The sequence below is a fragment of the Panulirus ornatus genome, chromosome 35, assembly GCF_036320965.1.
Source record: "Panulirus ornatus isolate Po-2019 chromosome 35, ASM3632096v1, whole genome shotgun sequence".
Lineage (NCBI taxonomy): Eukaryota > Metazoa > Arthropoda > Malacostraca > Decapoda > Palinuridae > Panulirus > Panulirus ornatus.
Genome location: NC_092258.1, coordinates 15,394,068 through 15,416,905, shown reverse-complemented (window position 1 = coordinate 15,416,905; position 22,838 = coordinate 15,394,068). Strand labels below are relative to the sequence as shown.

The 22,838-nt window shown below is 44.0% G+C and overlaps 1 protein-coding gene across 1 annotated transcript in view; it reads left to right on the top strand.

The window, feature by feature from the left end:
- LOC139760182 (sulfotransferase 1B1-like) overlaps nt 1-10,977 on the top strand; it is a 28,322-nt gene extending 17,345 nt beyond the window's left edge. The window contains exon 2 of the mRNA XM_071683118.1: nt 5,300-10,977. Coding sequence (XP_071539219.1) covers nt 5,300-5,427 — 128 coding nt within the window. The 3' untranslated portion in view covers nt 5,428-10,977. The remainder of the gene's footprint in view (nt 1-5,299) is intronic.
- Nucleotides 10,978-22,838: the final 11,861 nt, after the last annotated feature.

The window sequence follows — 22,838 nt, the reverse complement described above, 5'->3', positions numbered from 1 at the left end:
ATCAGAATTAAATCCAAATGTGTAAATATCGAATAGATTTCACTATAGCAATTAAGTATAGATGTGGAACTGCACAGTTCTGCAATTAGGTTATGTAAACCTGCACAGAAATGTGGAACTCCACAATGATGTGGACTTGCACAGTAATGTGGACTTTTAGAGTAATCTGGACCTTTATAGATATATGTGCACTCGCACATTAATGTTGACCTCTACAGTAATGTGAAATAGCACAGTAATGTGTACTTGCACAGTAATGTGGACTTCTACAGTAATGTTGAATTGCACAGTAAAGTGGACCTGCACAGTAATGTTGACCACTACAGTAATGTGGCATAGCATTGTAAAATGAATCTCTACAGTAATGTGGACTTGCACATTAATGTGGACTTGCACAGTAATGTGGACTTGCAAAGTAATGTGGACTTGCAAAGTAATGTTGACCTGCACAGTAGTGTGGACTTGCACAGTAATGTGGACCTGCTCATTAATGTGGACTTGCACGGAAATGTGGACCTGCACAGTGATGTGGACTTCCAAAGTGATGTGGACTTGCAAAGTAATGTTGACCTGCAAAGTAATGTGGATTTGCACAGTAATGTGGACTTGCAAAGTAATGTTGACCAGCACAGTAATGTGGACTTGCACAGTAATGTGGACTTGCAAAGTAATGTGGACCTGCTCAGTAATGTGGACTTGCAAAGTAATGTGGACTTGCAAAGTAATATTGACCTGCACAGTAATGTGGACTTGCACAGTAATGTGGACTTGCAAAGTAATGTGGACTTGCAAAGTAATGTTGACCTGCACAGTAATGTGGACTTGCACAGTAATATGGACTTGCACAGTAATGTGGACTTGCAAAGTAATGTGGACCTACTCAGTAATGTGGACTTGCAAAGTAATGTGGACTTGCAAAGTAATGTTGACCTGCACAGTAATGTGGACTTGCACAGTAATGTGTACTTGCACAGTAATGTGGACCTGCACAGTAATGTGGACTTGCACAGTAATGTGGACTTGCAAAGTAATGTTGACCTGCAAAGTAATGTTGACCTGCACAGTAATGTGGACTTGCACAGCAATGTGGACCTGCACAGTAACGTGGACTTGCACAGTAATGTGGACTTGCAAAGTAATGTGGACCTGCAAAGTAATGCGGACCTGCACAGTAATGTGGACCTGCACAGTAATGTGGACTTGCAAAGTAATGTTTATCTGCAAAGTAATGGGGACTTGCATAGTAATATGGACCTGCACAGTAATGTGGACTTGCACAGTAATGTGGACCTGCACAGTAATGTGGACTTGCACAGTAATGTGGACCTACACAGTAATGTGGACTTGCACAGTAATGTGGACTTGCAAAGTAATGTGGACCTGCACAGTAATGTGGACTTGCAAAGTAATGTTGACCTGCACAGTAATGTGGACTTGCACAGTAATGTGGACTTGCACAGTAATGTGGACTTGTACAGAAATGTACAACTCGACAGTAATGTGGACTTGCACAATAATGTGGACTTGCACATTAATGTGGACTTGCACAGTAATGTGAATTTGCACAGTTTTGTGGACCTACATACTAATTTTGATCTCTACAGTAATGTGCTTTTCCACAGTAATGAAGACTTGCAGAGTAATGTGGACCTCTACAGTAATGTGGACTTCCACGGTAATGTGGACCTACGCAGTAATGTTGACCTCTACAGTACTGTGCACTTGTAGAGTAATGTGGACCTGCACAGTAATGTGGACCTGCATAGTAATGTGGACTTGCACAGTAATGTGGACCTGCACAGTAATGTGGACTTGCACGGTAATGTGGACTTGCACAGTAATGTGGACCTGCACAGTAATGTGGACTTGTACAGAAATGTACAACTCGACAGTAATGTGGACTTGCACAGTAATGTGGACTTGTACAGAAATGTACAACTCGACAGTAATGTGGACCTGCACAGTAATATGGACCTGCACAGTAATGTGGACTTGCACAGTAATGTGGACTTGCACAGTAATGTGGACTTGCACAGTAATGTGGACTTGCACGGTAATGTGGACTTGCACAGTAATGTGGACTTGCGCGGTAATGTGGACTTGCACAGTAATGTGGACTTGCACGGTAATGTGGACTTGCACAGTAATGTGGACTTGCACGGTAATGTGGACTTGCACAGTAATGTGGACTTGCACAGTAATGTGGACTTGCACGGTAATGTGGACTTGCACAGTAATGTGACTTGCACGGTAATGTGGACTTGCACAGTAATGTGGACTTGCACAGTAATGTGGACCTGCACAGGTAATGTGGACTTGCACAGTAATGTGGACTTGCACAGTAATGTGGACTTGCACAGGTAATGTGGACTTGCACAGTAATGTGGACTTGCACAGTAATGTGGACTTGCACGGTAATGTGGACTTGCACAGTAATGTGGACTTGCACAGTAATGTGGACTTGCACGGTAATGTGGACTTGCACAGTAATGTGACTATGAGTTGACAGTAATGTGGACATGCACTCAGTAATGTGGACTTGCACGGTAATGTGGACTTGCCACAGTAAGTAGACTTGCCCAGTAATGTGGACTTGCACAGTAATGTGGACTAGCTCGATAATGTGGACTTCACGGTAATGTGGACTCTGCACAGTACGTGTGGACTTGCACGGTAATGTGGACTTGCACAGTAATGTGGACTTGCGCGGTTAATTTGGACTTGCCACCAGTAATGTGGGACTTGCGCGGTAATGTGGACTTGCACAGTATGTTGGGACTTGCGCTGGTCATGTGGGACTTGCACAGTACAAGTGACTTGCGCGGTAATGTGGACTTGCGCAGTAATGTGCCTTGCACAGTAATGTGCGACTTGCCACAGTATTGTGATTGCGCGGTAATGTGGACGTGCCACAGTAATGTGGACTTGCACGGTAATGTGGACTTGCACAGTAATGTGGACTTGCGCGGTAATGTGGACTTGCACAGTAATGTGGACTTGCACAGTAATGTGGACTTGCACAGTAATGTGGACTTGCGCGGTAATGTGGACTTGCACAGTAATGTGGACTTGCACGGTAATGTGGACTTGCACAGTAATGTGGACTTGCGCGGTAATGTGGACTTACACAGTAATGTGGACTTGCACGGTAATGTGGACTTGCACAGTAATGTGGACTTGCACGGTAATGTGAACTTGCACAGTAATGTGGACTTGCACGGTAATGTGGACTTGTACGGTAATGTGAACCCCCAAAGTATTATTGAGTTGCACAGTAATGTGGACTTCCACGGTAATGTGGACTTGCACAGAAATGTGGACTTGCACGGTAATGTGGACTTGCACAGTAATGTGGACTTGCACTGTAATGTGGACTTGCACAGTAATGTGGACTTGCACAGTATTGTGGACTTGCACGGTAATGTGAACTTGCACAGTAATGTGGACTTGCACGGTAATGTGGACTTGTACGGTAATGTGAACCCGCAAAGTATTATTGAGTTGCACAGTAATGTGGACTTGCACGGTAATGTGGACTTGCACAGTAATGTGGACTTGCACGGTAATGTGGACTTGCACAGTAATGTGGACTTGCACGGTAATGTGGACTTGCACAGTAATGTGGACTTGCACAGTATTGTGGACTTGCACGGTAATGTGAACTTGCACAGTAATGTGGACTTGCACGGTAATGTGGACTTGTACGGTAATGTGAACCCGCAAAGTATTATTGAGTTGCACAGTAATGTGAACTTGCACAGTAATGTGGACTTGCACAGTAATGTGGACTTGCACGGTAATGTGGACTTGTACGGTAATGTGAACCCGCAAAGTATTATTGAGTTGCACAGTAATGTGGACTTGCACAGTAATGTGGACTTGCATGGTTGTGTGCACTTGCACAGTATTGTGGACTTGCACAGTGATGTGGATTTGCACGGTAATGTGGACTTGCACAGTAATGTGGACTTGCATGGTAATGTGGACTTGCACGGTAATGTGGACTTGCACGGTGATGTGAACTTGCACGGTAATGTGGACTTGCACGGTAATGTGAACCCGCAAAGTATTATTGAGTTGCACAGTAATGTGGACTTGCACGGTAATGTGGACTTGCACAGTAATGTGGACTTGCACGGTAATATGTGACGTATGTGACCAAGTAATAGTGGATTGCACGGTAATGTGGAACTTGCCAGTAATGTGGACTTGCACGTAATGTGGACTTGCACGTAGTGAAGAGTGGACTTGCACGTAATGTGGACTTGCACGGTAATGTGAACCCGCAAAGTATTGAGTTGCACACTAATGTGGACTTGCACGTAATGTGGACTTGACGTATGTGACTGCACGTAATGTGGACTTGCACAGTATTTGATGTGGAACTTTTGCACGGTAATGTGGACTTGCACAGTAATTTGGACTTGCACGGTAATGTGGACTTGCACGTAATTGAGTTGCACGGTAATGTGGACTTGCACGGTAATGTGGACTTGCATGGTAATGCGGACTGCACAGTAATGTGGACTTGCACAGTAATGTGGACTTGCACGGTAATGTGGACTTGCACAGTAATGTGGACTTGCACGGTAATGTGGACTTGCACGGTAATGTGGACTTGCACAGTAATGTGGACTTGCACGGTAATGTGGACTTGCTCGGTAATGTGGACTTGCACGGTAATGTGGACTTGCTCAGTAATGTGGACTTGCACGGTAATGTGGACTTGCTCGGTAATGTGGACTTGCACGGTAATGTGGACTTGCACGGTAATGTGGACTTGCACGGTAATGTGAACCCGCAAAGTAATATTGAGTTGCACAGTAATGTGGACTTGCACAGTAATGTGGACTTGCTCAGTAATGTGGACTTGCACGGTAATGTGGACTTGCACGGTAATGTGGACTTGCACGGTAATGTGGACTTGCACAGTAATGTGGACTTGCACGGTAATGTGGACTTGCACGGTAATGTGAACCCGCAAAGTAATATTGAGTTGCACAGTAATGTGGACTTGCACAGTAATGTGGACTTGCTCAGTAATGTGGACTTGCACGGTAATGTGGACTTGCACGGTAATGTGGAATTGTACAGTAATGTGAACTTGCACAGTAATGTGGACTTGCACGGTAATGTGGACTTGCACGGTAATGTGAACCCACAAAGTAATATTGAGTTGCACAGTAATGTGGATTTGCACGGTAATGTGGAATTGTACAGTAATGTGAACTTGCACAGTAATGTGGACTTGCTCGGTAATGTGGACTTGCACAGTAATGTGGATCATTCTCTGTTGTAGGAACCACTGGTGACTGGACCAACTATTTTACGCCAGAGTTGGACGCCAAGTTCCAGGCCTGGATGACCGCAGGTGGCGCTATAGCCAAGGACATCCCCTTCAGGTACCATCTGGAAAAACAGGAGTAATTAATCAGTAAACTACTAGCAAAGGACAAGTCAGTAGTCATTAAGGTGGCCAGTAGACCAACACGTCTGTACACCACATACGTACATCAACACGTCTGTACACCGCTTACATAGACCAACACGTCTGAACACCACATACATAGACCAACACATCTGTACACCGCATACATAGACCAACACGTCTGTACACCACATACATAGACCAAAACGTCTGTACACCCCATACATAGACCAACACGTCTGTACACCACATACATAGACCAACACATCTGTACACCGCATACATAGACCAACATATCTGTACATCACATACGTAGACAACCAACACGTCTGTACACCGCATACATAGACCAACACGTCTGTACACCACATACATAGACCAACATGTCTCTACACCACATACATAGACCAACATGTCTCTACACCACATACATAGACCAACATATCTGTACACCACATACATAGACCAACACATCTGTACACCGCATACGTAGACCAACACGTCTGTACACCATATACGTATACCAACACGTCTGTACACCACATACATAGACCAACACGTCTGAACACCACATACGTAGACCATCACGTCTGTACACCACGTACATAGACCAACTCGTCTGTACACCACATACGTAGACCAACACGTCTGTACACCACATACATAGACCAACATATCTGTACATCACATACATACACCAACACGTCTGTACTCCGCATACATAGACCAACATATCTGTACACCACATACGTAGACCAACTCGTCTGTACACCACATAAATAGACCAACATGTCTGTACACCACATACTTAGACCTTCACGTCTGTACACAATATACGCAGACCAACACGTCTGTACACCACATACATAGACCAACATATCTCTACACCACATACATAGACCAACATATCTCTACACCACATACATAGACCAACACGTCTGTACACCAAATACGTAGACCATCACGTCTGTACATCATATACGCAGACCAACACGTCTGTGCACCACACGTACACCAACACGTCTGTACACCATATACGTAGACCAACACGTCTGTACACCACATACATAGACCAACACGTCTGTACACCATATACATAGACCAACACGTCTGTACACCACATACATATACCAACACGTCTGTACACCACATGCATAGAAAAACACGTCTGTACACCACATACATAGACCAACACCTCTGTACACCACATACATAGACCAACACGTCTGTACACCACATACATAGACCAACACGTCTGTACACCACATACATAGACCAACACATCTGTACACCGCATACATAGACCAACATATCTGTACATCACATACGTAGACAACCAACACGTCTGTACATCGCATACATAGACCAACACGTCTGCACACCACATACATAGACCAACATGTCTCTACACCACATACATAGACCAACATATCTTTACTCCACATACATAGACCAACACGTCTGTACACCGCATACGTAGACCAACACGTCTGTACACCACATACGTAGACCATCACGTCTGTACACCACGTACATAGACCAACTCGTCTGTACACCACATACGTATACCAACACGTCTGTACACCACATGCATAGACCAACACGTCTGAACACCACATACGTAGACCATCACGTCTGTACACCACGTACATAGACCAACTCGTCTGTACACCACATACGTAGACCAACACGTCTGTACACCACATACATAGACCAACATATCTGTACATCACATACATACACCAACACGTCTGTGCTCCGCATACATAGACCAACATATCTGTACATCACATACATACACCAACACGTCTGTGCTCCGCATACATAGACCAACATATCTGTACACCACATACTTAGACCAACTCGTCTGTACACCACATAAATAGACCAACACGTCTGTACACCACATACGTAGACCATCACGTCTGTACACAATATACGCAGACCAACACGTCTGTACACCACATACATAGACCAACATATCTGTACACCACATATATAGACCAACATATCTCTACACCACATACATAGACCAACACGTCTGTACACCAGATACGTAGACCATCACGTCTGTACATCATATACGCAGACCAACACGTCTGTGCACCACACGTACACCAACACGTCTGTACACCATATACGTAGACCAGCACGTCTGTACACCACATACATAGACCAACACGTCTGTACACCATATACATAGACCAACACGTCTGTACACCACATACATATACCAACACGTCTGTACACCACATACATAGACCAACACGTCTGAACACCACATACGTAGACCATCACGTCTGTACACCACGTACATAGACCAACACGTCTGTACAACACATATGTAGACCATCACGTCTATACACCATATACGCAGACCAACACGTCTGTAACCACATGCGTAGACCATCTCTTCTGTACACCATATAACCAGACCAACACGTCTGTACACCATATACGTAGACCATCATGTCTGTACACAACATACATATACCAACACGTCTGTACACCACATACGTAGACCAACACGTCTGTACACCACATACGTAGACCATCATGTCTGTACACCATATACGCAGACCAACACGTCTCTACACCACATACGTAGACCACCACGATGTACACCAAATACGCAGATCAACACGTCTGTACACCATATACGTAGACCAACACGTCTGTACACCACATACATAGACCAACACGTCTGTACACCATATACATAGACCAACACGTCTGTACACCACATACATATACCAACACGTCTGTACACCACATACGCAGACCAACACGGCTGAACACCACATACGCAGACCAACACGTCTGTACATCACATACGTAGACCAACACGTCTGTACACCACATACACAGACCAACACGTCTGTACACCACAAACATAGACCTACACGTTTGTACATCACATACGTAGACCATCACGTCTGTACACCATGTACGCAGACCATCACGTCTGTACACCATATACGCAGACCAACACATCTGTACACCACATACATAAACCAACACGTCTGTACTCCATATATCCAGACTAACACGTCTGTACTGTACACCACATACACAGACCAACACGTCTGTACATCACATACATAGAACAACACGTCTGTACACCACATACATAGACCAACACGTCTGTACACCACACACGTAGACCATCATCTGTACACCATATACGCAGACCAACATGTTTGTACACCATATACGCAGACAATCACGTCTGTACACCACATACATAAAACAACACGTCTGTACACCGCATACATGGACCAACACGTCTGTATACCAGATATGTAGACCAAAGTCTGTACACCACATACATAAACCAGCACGTCTGTACACCACATACATAGACCAACGCGTCTGTACACCACATACATAGACCAACACGTCTGGATCCCACATAAGTAGACCAACACGTCTGTACATCACATACGTAGACCAACACGACTGCACACCACATACATAGACCAACACGTCTGTACAGCACAAACGTACGCCAACACGTCTGTACCCCCCATAAGTAGACCAACACGTCTGTACATCACATACGTAGACCAACACGTCTGTACACCACATACATAGACTAACACGCCTGTACAGCACAAACATACACCAACACGTCTGTACCCCACATAAGTAGACCAACACGTCTGTACATCACATACGTAGACCAACACGTCTGTACACTACATACATAGACCAACACGTTTGTACACCACATACATAGACCAACACGCCTGTACGCCACATAAGTAGACCAACACGTCTGTACATCACATACGTAGACCAACACGTCTGTACACCACATACATAGACCAACACGTCTGTACAGCACAAACGTAGACCAACACGTCTGTACACCACATACGTAGACCAACACGTCTGTACATCACATACGTAGACCAACACGTCTGTACATCACATACGTAGACCAACATGTCTGTACACCACATACGTAGACCAACAAGACTATACATCGAATATGTAGACCACCACATCTGTATACCACATACGCAGGCGTGTGAGTGTGTGTATGAGTGTGTATGTCTGTGTGTGTATGTATGTGTATGTGTGTGTGTGTGTGTGTGTGTTGTGTGTTTGTGTGTTTATGTGTGTGTGTGTGTGTGTGTGTGTGTGTGTGTGTGTGTGTGTGTGTGTGTGTGTGTGCGTGTGGAAGTCGAGAACTTTATCTTGGAAAGCAAAAATAGCAAAAATGGGTATGTTTGAAGGAATAGTTTTTCCAACAATGTTATATGGTTGCGAGGTGTGGGCTATGGATAGAGTTGTGCGCAGGAGGGTGGATGTGCTGGAAATGAGATGTCTGAGGACAATATGTGGTGTGAGGTGGTTTGATCGAGTAAGTAATAATAGGGTAAGAGAGATGTGTGGTAATAAAAAGAGTGTGGTTGAGAGAGCAGAAGAGGGTGTTTTGAAATGGTTTGGTCACATGGAGAGAATGAGTGAGGAAAGATTGACCAAGAGGATATATGTGTCGGAGGTGGAGGGAACGAGGAGAAGTGGGAGACCAAATTGGAGGTGGAAAGATGGAGTGAAAAAGATTTTGAGTGATCGGGGCCTGAACATGCAGGAGAATGAAAGGCGTGCAAGGAACAGAGTGAATTGGAACGATGTGGTATACCGGGGTCGACGTGCTGTCAGTGGATTGCACCAGGGCATATGAAGTGTCTGGGGTAAACCATGGAAAGTTTTGTGGGGCCTGAATGTGGAAAGGGAGCTGTGGTTTCGGTGCATTATACATGACAGCTAGATACTTAGTGTGAACGAATGTGGCCCTTATTGTCTTTTCCTAGCGCAACCTCGCGCACATGCGGGGGGGAGGGGGTTGTCATTTCATGTGTGGCAGGGTGGCGACGGGAATGAATAAAGGCAGCAAATATGTATGTGTGTGTGTGTGTGTGTGTGTGTGTGTGTGTGTGTGTGTGTGTGTGTGTGTGTGTGTGTGTGTGTGTGTGTGTGTGTGTGTGTGTTATTTACATATCAACATAGGTTAGTAACCAACACCAAAAGTAGATTAAAAACTTGACCCAACCCTGACCTGTGGGCGTGAGTCATGACCCAACCCTGACCTGTGGGCGTGAGTCATGACTCAACCCTGACCTGTGGGCGTGAGTCATGACCCAACCCTGACCTGTGGGCGTGAGTCATGACCCAACCCTGACCTGTGGGCGTGAGTCATGACCCAACCCTGACCTGTGGGCGTGAGTCATGACCCAACCCTGACCTGTGGGCTTGAGTCATGACCCAACCCTGACCTGTGGGCGTGAGTCATGACCCAACCCTGACCTGTGGGCGTGAGTCATGACCCAACCCTGACGTGTGGTCATCACTCGTGACCCAACCCTTTGATGACCTGACCATGTCTTTAGTGATGGTATTTCTTGCTTGACCTAGCCCGCCTGACCCTCACTATACAAGGTCATGCACCTGTCATGTCATATACAAATAAATAATTAAATCAACATATGTAATTTAGCTCTGTATTCTGGAAGATGAGAAATATCACAAAAGTACTTGAACCTTAGTTTTTTATTCTCCTTGAGACTACTAGCATATGCATGTATTTATTTATTTATTCATCTATGTATTTTGCTTTGTCGCTGTCTCCCGCGTTAGCGAGGTAGCACAAGGAAACAGACGAAAAAATGGCCCAACCCACCTACATACACATGTATATACATACGTACACGCCCACACACGCAAATATACCTGCCTATACATCTCAACGTATACATATATATACATACACAAACATATACATGTATACACATGTACATAATTCATACTGTCTGCCTTTATTCATTCCCGTCGCCACCTCGCCACACTTTAAATAACAACCCCCTCCCCCCTCATGTGTGCGAGGTAGCGCTAGGAAAAGACAACAAAGGCCACATTCGTTCACACTCGGTCTCTAGCTGTCATGTAATAATGCACCGAAACCACAGTTCCCTTTCCACATCCAGGCCCCACAGAACTTTCCATGGTTTACCCCATGCCCTGGTTCAATCCATTGACAGCACGTCGATCCCGGTATACCACATCGTTTCAATTCACTCTATTCCTTGCACACCTTCCACCCTCCTGCATGTTCAGGCCCCGATCACTCAAAATCTTTTTCACTCCATCATTCCACCTCCAATTTGGTCTCCCACTTCTCCTCGTTCCCTCCACCTCTGACACATATATCCTCTTGGTCAATCTTTCCTCACTCATTCTCTCCATGTGACCAAACCATTTCAAAACACCCTCTTCTGCTCTCTCAGCCACACTCTTTTTATTACCACACATCTCTCTTACCCTATTATTACTTACTCGATCAAACCACCTCACACCACACATTGTCCTCAAACATCTCATTTCACAACACATGCACCATCCTTCGCGCAAGTCTATCTATAGCCCACGCCTCGCAACCATATAACATTGTTGGAACCACTATTCCTTCAAACATACCCATTTTTGCTTTCCAAGATAACGTTCTCGACTTCCATACATTTTTCAAAGCTCCCAGAACTTTCGCCCCCTCCCCGCCCTATGATTCACTTCCGCTTCCATGGTTCCATCCGCTGCCAAATTCACTCCCAGATATCTAAAACAATTCACTTCCTCCAGTTTTTCTCCATTCAAATTTACCTCCAAATTGACTTGTCCCTCTACCCTACTGTACCTAACAACCTTGTTTTTATTCACATTTACTCTCGGCTTTCTTCTTTCACACACTTTACCAAACTCAGCCACCAGCTTCTGCAGTTTCTCACATGAATCAGCCACCAGCGCTGTATCATCAGCGAACAAAAATCAACTCACTTCCCAAGCTCTCTCGTCCACAACAGATTGCATACTTGCCCCTCTTTCCAGAACTCTTGCATTCACCTCCCTAACAACCCCATCCATAAACAAATTAAACAGCCATGGAGACATCACGCACCCCTGACGCAAACCAACATTCACTGAGAACCAATCACTTTCCTCTCTTCCTACACGTACACATGCCTTACATTCTCGATATTAACTTTTCACTGCTTCTAACAACTTGCCTCCCACACCAAATAATCTTAATACCTTCCACAGAGCACCTCTATCAACTCTATCATATGCTTTCTCCAGATCCATAAATGCTACATACAAATCCATTTGCTTTTCTAAGTATTTCTCACATACATTCTTCAAAGCAAACACCTGATCCACACATACTCTACCACCTCTGAAACCACACTGCTCTTCCCCAATCTGATGCTCTGTACATGCCTTCACCCTCTCAATCAATACCCTCCCATATAATTTCCAAGGAACACTCAACAAACTTATACCTCTGTAATTTGAGCACTCACTTTTATCCCCTTTGCCTTTGTACAATGACACTATGCAAGCATTCCGCCAATCCTCAGGCACCTCACCATGAGTCATACATACATTAAATAACCTTACAAACCAGTCAACCATAAAGTCACCCCCTTTTTTAATGAATTCCACTGCAATACCATCCAAACCTGCTGCCTTACCGGCTTTCATCTTCCGCAAAGCTTTTACTACCTATTCTCTGTTTACCAAATCATTCTCCCTAACCCTCTCACTTTGCACACGACCTCGACCAAAACATCCTATATCTGCCACTCTATCATCAAACACATTCAACAACCCTTCAAAATACTCACTCCATCTCACATCACCACTACTTGTCATCACCTCCTCATTAACCCCCTTCACTGAAGTTCCCATTTGCTCCCTTGTCTTACGCACTTTATTTACCTCATTCCAAAACATCGTTTTATTCTCCCAAAAATTTAATGACCCTCTCTCACCCCAACTCTCATTTGCCCTCTTTTTCGCCTCTTGCACCTTTCTCTTTACCTCCTGCCTCTTCCTTTTATACATCTCTCAGTCATTTGCAATATTTCCCTGCAAAAATCGTCCAATTGCTTCTCTCTTCTCTTTCACTGATAATCTTACCTCTTCATCCCACCACTCACTACCCTTTCTAATCTAGCCACCTCCCACGATTCTCATGCCACAAGCATCTTTTGTGGAAGCCATCACTGCTTCCCTAAATACATCCCACTCCTCCCCCACTCCCCTTACGTCCTTTGTTCTCCTCTTATATATATATATATATATATATATATATATATATATATATATATATATATATATATATATATATATATTGTATTTTAAGTTTTTAAAATGGGAAACAGAAGAAAGAGTCACGCGGGGAGTGCTTATTCCCCTCAAAGGCTCAGATTGGTGTGTCTAAGTGTGTGTAGATGTAACCAAGATGAGAAAAAAGGAGAGATAGGTGGTATGTTTGAGGAAAGGAACCTCGATGTTTTGGCTCTGAGTAAAACGAAGTTCAAGGGTAAAGGGGACGAGTGCTTTGGGAATGTCTTAGGAGTAAAGTCGGGTTGTTGAGAGGGCAAGAGGAAGGGAAGGAGTAGCACTACTCCTGAAACAGGAGTGGTGGGAGTATGTGATAGAGTTTAAGAAAGTAAACTCTAGATTGATATGGGTAAAACAGAACATAGATGGAGAGAGATGGGTGATTATTGGTGCATATGCACCTGGGCATGACAAGAAAGATCATGAGAGGCAGGTGTTTGGGGAGCGGCTGAGTGAGTGTGTTAGTAGTTCTTATACACGAGACCGGGTTATAGTGATGGTTGATTTCAATGTAAAGGTGAGTAATGTGGCAGTTGAGGGATTAATTGGTGCAAATGGGGTGTTCAGTGTTGTATATAGAAATGGTGAAGAGCTTGTAGATTTATGGCCTGAAAAGGGACTGGTGAATGGAAATACCTGGTTTAAAAAGAGAGATATACATAAGTATACGTATGTAAGTAGGAGAGATGGCCAGAGAGCGTTACTGGATTACGTGTTAATTGATAGGCGCGCGAAAGAGAGACTTTTGGATGTTAATGTGCTGAGAGGTGCAACTGAAGGGACGTCTGATCATTATCTTGAGGAGGCGAAGGTGAAGATTTGTAGGGGTTTTCAGAAAAGAAGAGAGAATGTTGGGGTGAAGAGAGTGATGAGAGAAGGTGAGCTTGGGAGGAGACTTGGGTGAGTTTTTGTGAGTAAGTACCACCAGAAACTGAATACAGAATGGAAAACAATAAGAACAAAGGACGTAAGGGGAGTGGGGGAGGAATGGGATGTATTTAGGGAATCAGTGATGGCTTGCGCAAAAGATGTTTGTAGCATGAAAAGCGTGGGAGGTGGGCAGATTAGAAAGCGTAGTGAGTGGTGGGATGAAGAAGTATGATTATTAGTGATAGATAAGAGAGAGGCATTTGGACGATTTTTGCAGGGAAATAATGCACATGACTGAGAGATGTATGAAAGGAAGAGGTAGGAGGTCAAGAGAAAGGTGCAAGAGGTGAAAAAGAGGGCAAATGAGAGTTGGGGTGAGAGTATCATTAAATTTTCGGGAGAACAAAAACATGTTTTGGAAGGGGGTAAATAAAGAGCGCAAGGGAACAAATGGGAACTTCAGTGAAGGTGGCTAATGGGGAAGTGATAACAAGTAGTGGTGATATGAAAAGGAGATGGAGTGAGTATTTTGAAGGTTTGTTGAATGTGTTTGATGATAGAGTGGCAGATATAGGATGCTTTGGTCGAGGTGGTGTGCAAAGTGAGAGGGTTAGGGAGAATGATTTCTTAAACAGAGAAGAGGTAGTAAAACCTTTGCGGAAGATGAAAGCCGGTAAGGCAACGGGTTTGGGTAGTATTACAGCGGAATCTATTAAAAAAGGGGGTGGCTGTATTGTTAACTGGTTAATAGGGTTATTTAATGTATGTATGACTCATGGTGAAATGCTTGAGGATTAGCGGAATGCTTGCATAGTGCCATTGTACAAAGGCAAAGGGGATCAAAGTGACTGCTAAAATTACAGAGGTATAACTTTGTTGAGTATTCCTGGTAAATTGTATGGGAGGGTATTGATTTAGAGGGTGAAGGCATGTACAAAGCATCAGATTGGGGAAGAGCAGTGTGGTTTCAAAAGTGGTAGAGGATGTGTGAATCAGGTGTTTGCTTTGAAGAATGTATGTGAGAAATACTTAGAAAAGCAAATGAATTTGTATGTAGCATTTATGGATCTGGAGAAGGCATATGATAGAGTTGATAGAGATGCTCTGTCGAAGGTATTAAGAATATATGGTGTGGGAGACAAGTTGTTAGAAGCAGTGAAAAGTTTTTATCGAGGATGTAAGGCATGTGTCCGTCTAGGAGGAGAGGAAAGTAAATGGTTCTCAGTGAATATTGGTTTGCGTCAGGGGTGCGTGTTCTCTCCATGGTTGTTTAAATTTTGTATGGATTGGGTTGATAGGCAAGTGAATGCAAGAGTTTTGAAAAGAGGGGCAAGTATGCAGTCTGTTGTGGATGAGAGAGCTTGGGAAGTGAGTCAGTTGTTCTTCGCTGATGATACAGCGCTAGTGGCTGATTCGGGTGAGAAACTGCAGAAGCTGGTGACTGATCTTAGTAAAGTGTTTGAAAGAAGAAAGATGAGAGTAAAAATGAATAAGAGCAAGGTTATTAGGTACAGTAGGGTTGAGGGACAAGTCATTTGGGAAGTGAGTTTGAATGGAGAAAAACTGGAGGAAGTGAAGTGTTTTAGATATCTGGGAGTGGATTTGGCAGCGGATGGAACCATGGAAGCGGAAGTGAATCATAGGGCCGGGGAGGGGGCGAAAGTTCTGGGAGCCTTGATGAATGTGTGGAAGGCGAGAACATTATCTCGGAAAGCAAAAATGGGTATGTTTGAAGGAATAGTGGTTCCAAGAATGTTGTATGGTTGCGAGGCGTGGGCTATGGATAGAGTTGTGCGCAGGAGGGTAGATGTGCTGGAAATGAGATGTTTGAGGAAAATATGTGTTGTGAGGTGGTTTGATCGAGTAAGTAATGTAAGGGTAAGAGAGATGTGTGGAAATAAAAAGAGTGTGGTTGAGAGAGCGGAAGAGGGTGTTTTGAAATGGTTTGGTCACATGGAGAGAATGAGTGAGGAAAGATTGACCAAGAGGATATATGTGTCAGAGGTGGAGGGAACGAGGAGAAGTGGGAGACCAAATTGGAGATGGAAAGATGGAGTGAAAAAGATTTTTAGTGATCGGGGTCTGAACATGCAGGAGGGTGAAAGGCGTGCAAGAAATAGAGTGAATTGGAACGATGTAGTATACAGGGGTCGACGTGCTGTTAATGGATTGAACCAGGGCATGTGAAGCGTCTGGGTTAAACCATGGAAAGTTCTGTGGGGCCTGGATGTTAAAAGGGAGCTGTGGCTTCGGTGCATTATTACATGACAGCTAGAGACTGTGTGTGAACGAATGGGGCCTTTGTTGTCTTTTCCTAGCGGTACCTCGCGCACATGCGGGTGGAGGGGGTTGGTATTTCATTGTGGCGAGGTGGCGACGGGAATGAATAAAGGCAGACAGTATGGATTATGTATATGTGTTTATATGTATATGTCTGTGTGTGTATATATATGTATACGCTGAGATGTATAGGTATGTATGTTTGCGTGTGTGGACGTGTATGTATATACATGCGTATGTGGGTGGGTTGGGCCATTCTTTCGTCTATTTCCTTGCGCAACCTCGCTAACCGCGGGAGGCAGCGACAAAGTAAAATAAGTAAAAAATAACTCAGGAGAGACTGAGTACAGAATGGAAAAAGGTGAGAACAATGGAAGTAAGGGGAGTGGGGGAGGAATGGGATGTATTTAGGGAATCAGTGTTGGATTGCGCAAAAGATGCTTGTGGCATGAGAAGAGTGGGAGGTGGGTTGATTAGAAAGGGTAGTGAGTGGTGGGATGAAGAAGATAGATTATTAGTGAAAGAGAAGAGAGAGGCATTTGGACGATTTTTGCAGGGAAAAAATGCAATTGAGTGGGAGATGTATAAAAGAAAGAGACAGGAGGTCAAGAGAAAGGTGCAAGAGGTGAAAAAGAGGGCAAATGAGAGCTGGGGTGAGAGAGTATCATTAAATTTTAGGGAGAATAAAAAGATGTTCTGGAAGGAGGTAAATAAAGTGCGTAAGACAAGGGAGCAAATGGGAACATCAGTGAAGGGCGCAAATGGGGAGGTGATAACAAGTAGTGGTGATGTGAGAAGGAGATGGAGTGAGTATTTTGAAGGTTTGTTGAATGTGTTTGATGATAGAGTGGCAGATATAGGGTGTTTTGGTCGAGGTGTGCAAAGTGAGAGGGTTAGGGAAAATGATTTGGTAAACAGAGAAGAGGTAGTAAAAGCTTTGCGGAAGATGAAAGCCGGCAAGGCAGCAGGTTTGGATGGTATTGCAGTGGAATTTATTAAAAAAGGGGGTGACTGTATTGTTGACTGGTTGGTAAGGTTATTTAATGTATGTATGACTCATGGTGAGGTGCCTGAGGATTGGCGGAATGCGTGCATAGTGCCACTGTACAAAGGCAAAGGGGATAAGAGTGAGTGCTCAAATTACAGAGGTATAAGTTTGTTGAGTATTCCTGGTAAATTATATGGGAGGGTATTGATTGAGAGGGTGAAGGCATGTACAGAGCATCAGATTGGGGAAGAGCAGTGTGGTTTCAGAAGTGGTAGAGGATGTGTGGATCAGGTGTTTGCTTTGAAGAATGTATGTGAGAAATACTTAGAAAAGCAAATGGATTTGTATGTAGCATTTCTGGACCTGGAGAAGGCATATGATAGACTTGATAGAGATGCTCTGTGGAAGGTATTAAGAATATATGGTGTTTGAGGCAAGTTGTTAGAAGCAGTGAAAAGTTTTTATCGAGGATGTAAGGCATGTGTACTTGTAGGAAGAGCGGAAAGTGATTGGTTCTCAGTGAATGTAGGTTTGCGGCAGGGGTGTGTGATGTCTCCATGGTTGTTTAATTTGTTTATGGATGGGGTTGTTAGAGAGGTGAATGCAAGAGTTTTGGAAAGAGGGACAAGTATGAAGTCTGTTGTGGATGAGAGAGCTTGGGAAGTGAGTCAGTTGTTGTTCGCTGATGATACAGCGCTGATGGCTGATTCATGTGAGAAACTGCAGAAGCTGGTGACTGAGTTTGGTAAAGTGTGTGAAAGAAGAAAGTTAAGAGTAAATGTGAATAAGAGCAAGGTTATTAGGTACAGTAGGGTTGAGGGTCAAGTCAATTGGGAGGTAAGTTTGAATGGAGAAAAACTGGAGGAAGTAAAGTGTTTTAGATATCTGGGAGTGGATCTGGTAGCGGATGGAACCATGGAAGCGGAAGTGAATCATAGGGTGGGGGAGGGGGCGAAATTCCTGGGAGCCTTGAAGAATGTGTGGAAGTCGAGAACATTATCTCGGAAAGCAAAAATGGGTATGTTTGAAGGAATAGTGGTTCCAACAATGTTGTACGGTTGCGAGGCGTGGGCTATGGATAGAGTTGTGCGCAGAAGGGTGGATGTGCTGGAAATGAGATGTTTGAGGACAATGTGTGGTATGAGGTGGTTTGATCGAGTAAGTAATGTAAGGGTAAGGGAGATGTGTGGAAATAAAAAGAGCCTGGTTGAGAGAGCAGAAGAGGGTGTTTTGAAATGGTTTGGGCACATGGAGAGAATGAGTAAGGAAAGATTGACCAAGAGGATATATGTGTCAGAGGTGGAGGGAACGAAGAGAAGTGGGAGACCAAATTGGAGGTGGAAAGATGGAGTGAAAAAGATTTTGAGTGATCGAGGCCTGAACATGCAGGAGGGTGAAAGGAGGGCAAGGAATAGAGTGAATTGGATCGATGTGGTATAACGGGGTTGACGTGCTGTCAGTGGAATGAATCAGGGCATGTGAAGCGTCTGGGGTAAACCATGGAAAGTTGTGTTGGGCCTGGATGTGGAAAGGGAGTTGTGGTTTCGGGCATTATTGCATGACAGCTAGAGACTGAGTGTGAACGAATGGGGCCTTTGTTGTCTTTTCCTAGTGCTACCTCGCACACATGAGGGGGGAGGGGTATGGTATTCCATGTGTGGGGAGGTGGCGATGGGAATGAATAAAGGCAGACAGTGTGAATTGTGTGCATGGGTATATATGTATGTGTCTGTGTGTGTATATATATGTGTACATTGAGATGTATTGGTATGTATATTTGCGTGTGTGGACGTGTATGGATATACATTGTGTATGGGGGTGGGTTGGGCCATTTCTTTCGTCTGTTTCCTTGCGCTACCTGGCAAACGCGGGAGACAGCGACAAAGCAAAATAAATAAATAAATAAATAAATATATATATATATATATATATATATATATATATATATATATATATATATATATATATATATATATATATATATTTTTTTTTTTTTTTTTTTTTTTTTTATACTTTGTCGCTGTCTCCCGCGTTTGCGAGGTAGCGCAAGGAAACAGACGAAAGAAATGGCCCAACCCCCCCCCCCCATACACATGTACATACACACGTCCACACACGCAAATATACATACCTACACAGCTTTCCATGGTTTACCCCAGACGCTTCACATGCCTTGCTTCAATCCACTGACAGCACGTCAACCCCTGTATACCACATGACCTGGGCACCTGGGCATGAGAAGAAAGATCATGAGAGGCAAGTGTTTTGGGAGCAGCTGAATGAGTGTGTTAGCGGTTTTGATGCACGAGACCGGGTTATAGTGATGGGTGATTTGAATGCAAAGGTGAGTAATGTGGCAGTTGAGGGAATAATTGGTATGCATGGGGTGTTCAGTGTTGTAAATGGAAATGGTGAAGAGCTTGTGGATTTATGTGCTGAAAAAGGACTGATGATTGGGAATACCTGGTTTAAAAAGCGAGATATACATAAGTATACTTATGTAAGTAGGAGAGATGGCCAGAGAGCGTTATTGGATTACGTGTTAATTGACAGGCGTGCGAAAGAGAGACTTTTGGATGTTAATGTGCTGAGAGGTGCAACTGGAGGGATGTCTGATCATTATCTTGTGGAGGCTAAGGTGAAGATTAGTATGGGTTTTCAGAAAAGAGGAGTGAATGTTGGGGTGAAGAAGGTGGTGAGAGTAAGTGAGCTTGGGAAGGAGACCTGTGTGGGGAAGTACCAGGAGAGACTGTGTGCAGAGTGGAAAAAGGTGAGAACAATGGAAGTAAGGGGAGTGGGGGAGGAATGGGATGTATTTAGGGAATCAGTGATGGATTGCGCAAGAGATGCTTGTGGCATGAGAAGAGTGGGAGGTGGGCTGTTTAGAAAGGGTAGTGAGTGGTGGGATGAAGAAGTAAGAGTATTAGTGAAAGAGAAGAGAGAGGCATTTGGACGATTTTTGCAGGGAAAAAATGCAATTGAGTGGGAGAAGTATAAAAGAAAGAGACAGGAGGTCAAGAGAAAGGTGCAAGAGGTGAAAAAAAGGGCAAATGAGAGTTGGGGTGAGAGACTATCAGTAAATTTTAGGGAGAATAAAAAGATGTTCTGGAAGGAGGTAAATAGGGTGCGTAAGACAAGGGAGCAAATGGGAACTTCAGTGAAGGGCGTAAATATATATATATATATATATATATATATATATATATATATATATATATATATATATATATATATTTATTTTATATTTATTATACTTTGTCGCTGTCTCCCGCGTTTGCGAGGTAGCGCAAGGAAACAGACGAAAGAAATGGCCCAACCCCCCCCCCCATACACATGTATATACATACGTCCACACACGCAAATATACATACCTACACAGCTTTCCATGGTTTACCCCAGACGCTTCACATGCCTTGATTCAATCCACTGACAGCACGTCAACCCCGTATACCACATCGCTCCAATTCACTCTATTCCTTGCCCTCCTTTCACCCTCCTGCATGTTCAGGCCCCGATCACACAAAATCTTTTTCACTCCATCTTTCCACCTCCAATTTGGTCTCCCTCTTCTCCTTGTTCCCTCCACCTCCGACACATATATCCTCTTGGTCAATCTTTCCTCACTCATCCTCTCCATGTGCCCAAACCACTTCAAAACACCCTCTTCTGCTCTCTCAACAACGCTCTTTTTATTTCCACACATCTCTCTTACCCTTACGTTACTCACTCGATCAAACCACCTCACACCACACATTGTCCTCAAACATCTCATTTCCAGCACATCCATCCTCCTGCGCACAACTCTATCCATAGCCCACGCCTCGCAACCATACAACATTGTTGGAACCACTATTCCTTCAAACATACCCATTTTTGCTTTCCGAGATAATGTTCTCGACTTCCACACATTCTTCAAGGCCCCCAGAATTTTCGCCCCCTCCCCCACCCTATGATCCACTTCCGCTTCCATGGTTCCATCCGCTGCCAGATCCACTCCCAGATATCTAAAACACTTCACTTCCTCCAGTTTTTCTCCATTCAAACTCACCTCCCAATTGACTTGACCCTCAACCCTACTGTACCTAATAACCTTGCTCTTATTCACATTTACTCTTAACTTTCTTCTTCCACACACTTTACCAAACTCAGTCACCAGTTTCTGCAGTTTCTCACATGAATCAGCCACCAGCGCTGTATCATCAGCGAACAACAACTGACACTTCCCAAGCTCTCTCATCCCCAACAGACTTCATACTTGCCCCTCTTTCCAAAACTCTTGCATTTACCTCCCTAACAACCCCATCCATAAACAAATTAAACAACCATGGAGACATCACACACCCCTGCCGCAAACCTACATTCACTGAGAACCAATCACTTTCCTCTCTTCCTACACGTACACATGCCTTACCTCCTCGATAAAAACTTTTCACTGCTTCTAACAACTTTCCTCCCACACCATATATTCTTAATACCTTCCACAGAGCATCTCTATCAACTCTATCATATGCCTTCTCCAGATCCATAAATGCTACATACAAATTCATTTGCTTTTCTAAGTATTTCTCACATACATTCTTCAAAGCAAACACCTGATCCACACATCCTCTACCACTTCTGAAACCACACTGCTCTTCCCCAGTCTGATGCTCTGTACATGCCTTCACCCTCTCAATCAATACCCTCCCATATAATTTACCAGGAATACTCAACAAACTTATACCTCTGTAATTTGAGCACTCACTCTTATCCCCTTTGCCTTTGTACAATGGCACTATGCACGCATTCCGCCAATCCTCAGGCACCTCACCATGAGTCATACATACATTAAATAACCTTACCAACCAGTCAACAATACAGTCACCCCCTTTTTTAATAAATTCCACTGCAATACCATCCAAACCTGCTGCCTTGCCGGCTTTCATCTTCCGCAAAGCTTTCACTACCTCTTCTCTGTTTACCAAATCATTTTCCCTAACCCTCTCACTTTGCACACCACCTCGACCAAAACACCCTATATCTGCCACTCTATCATCAAACACATTCAGCAAACCTTCAAAATACTCACTCCATCTCCTCACATCA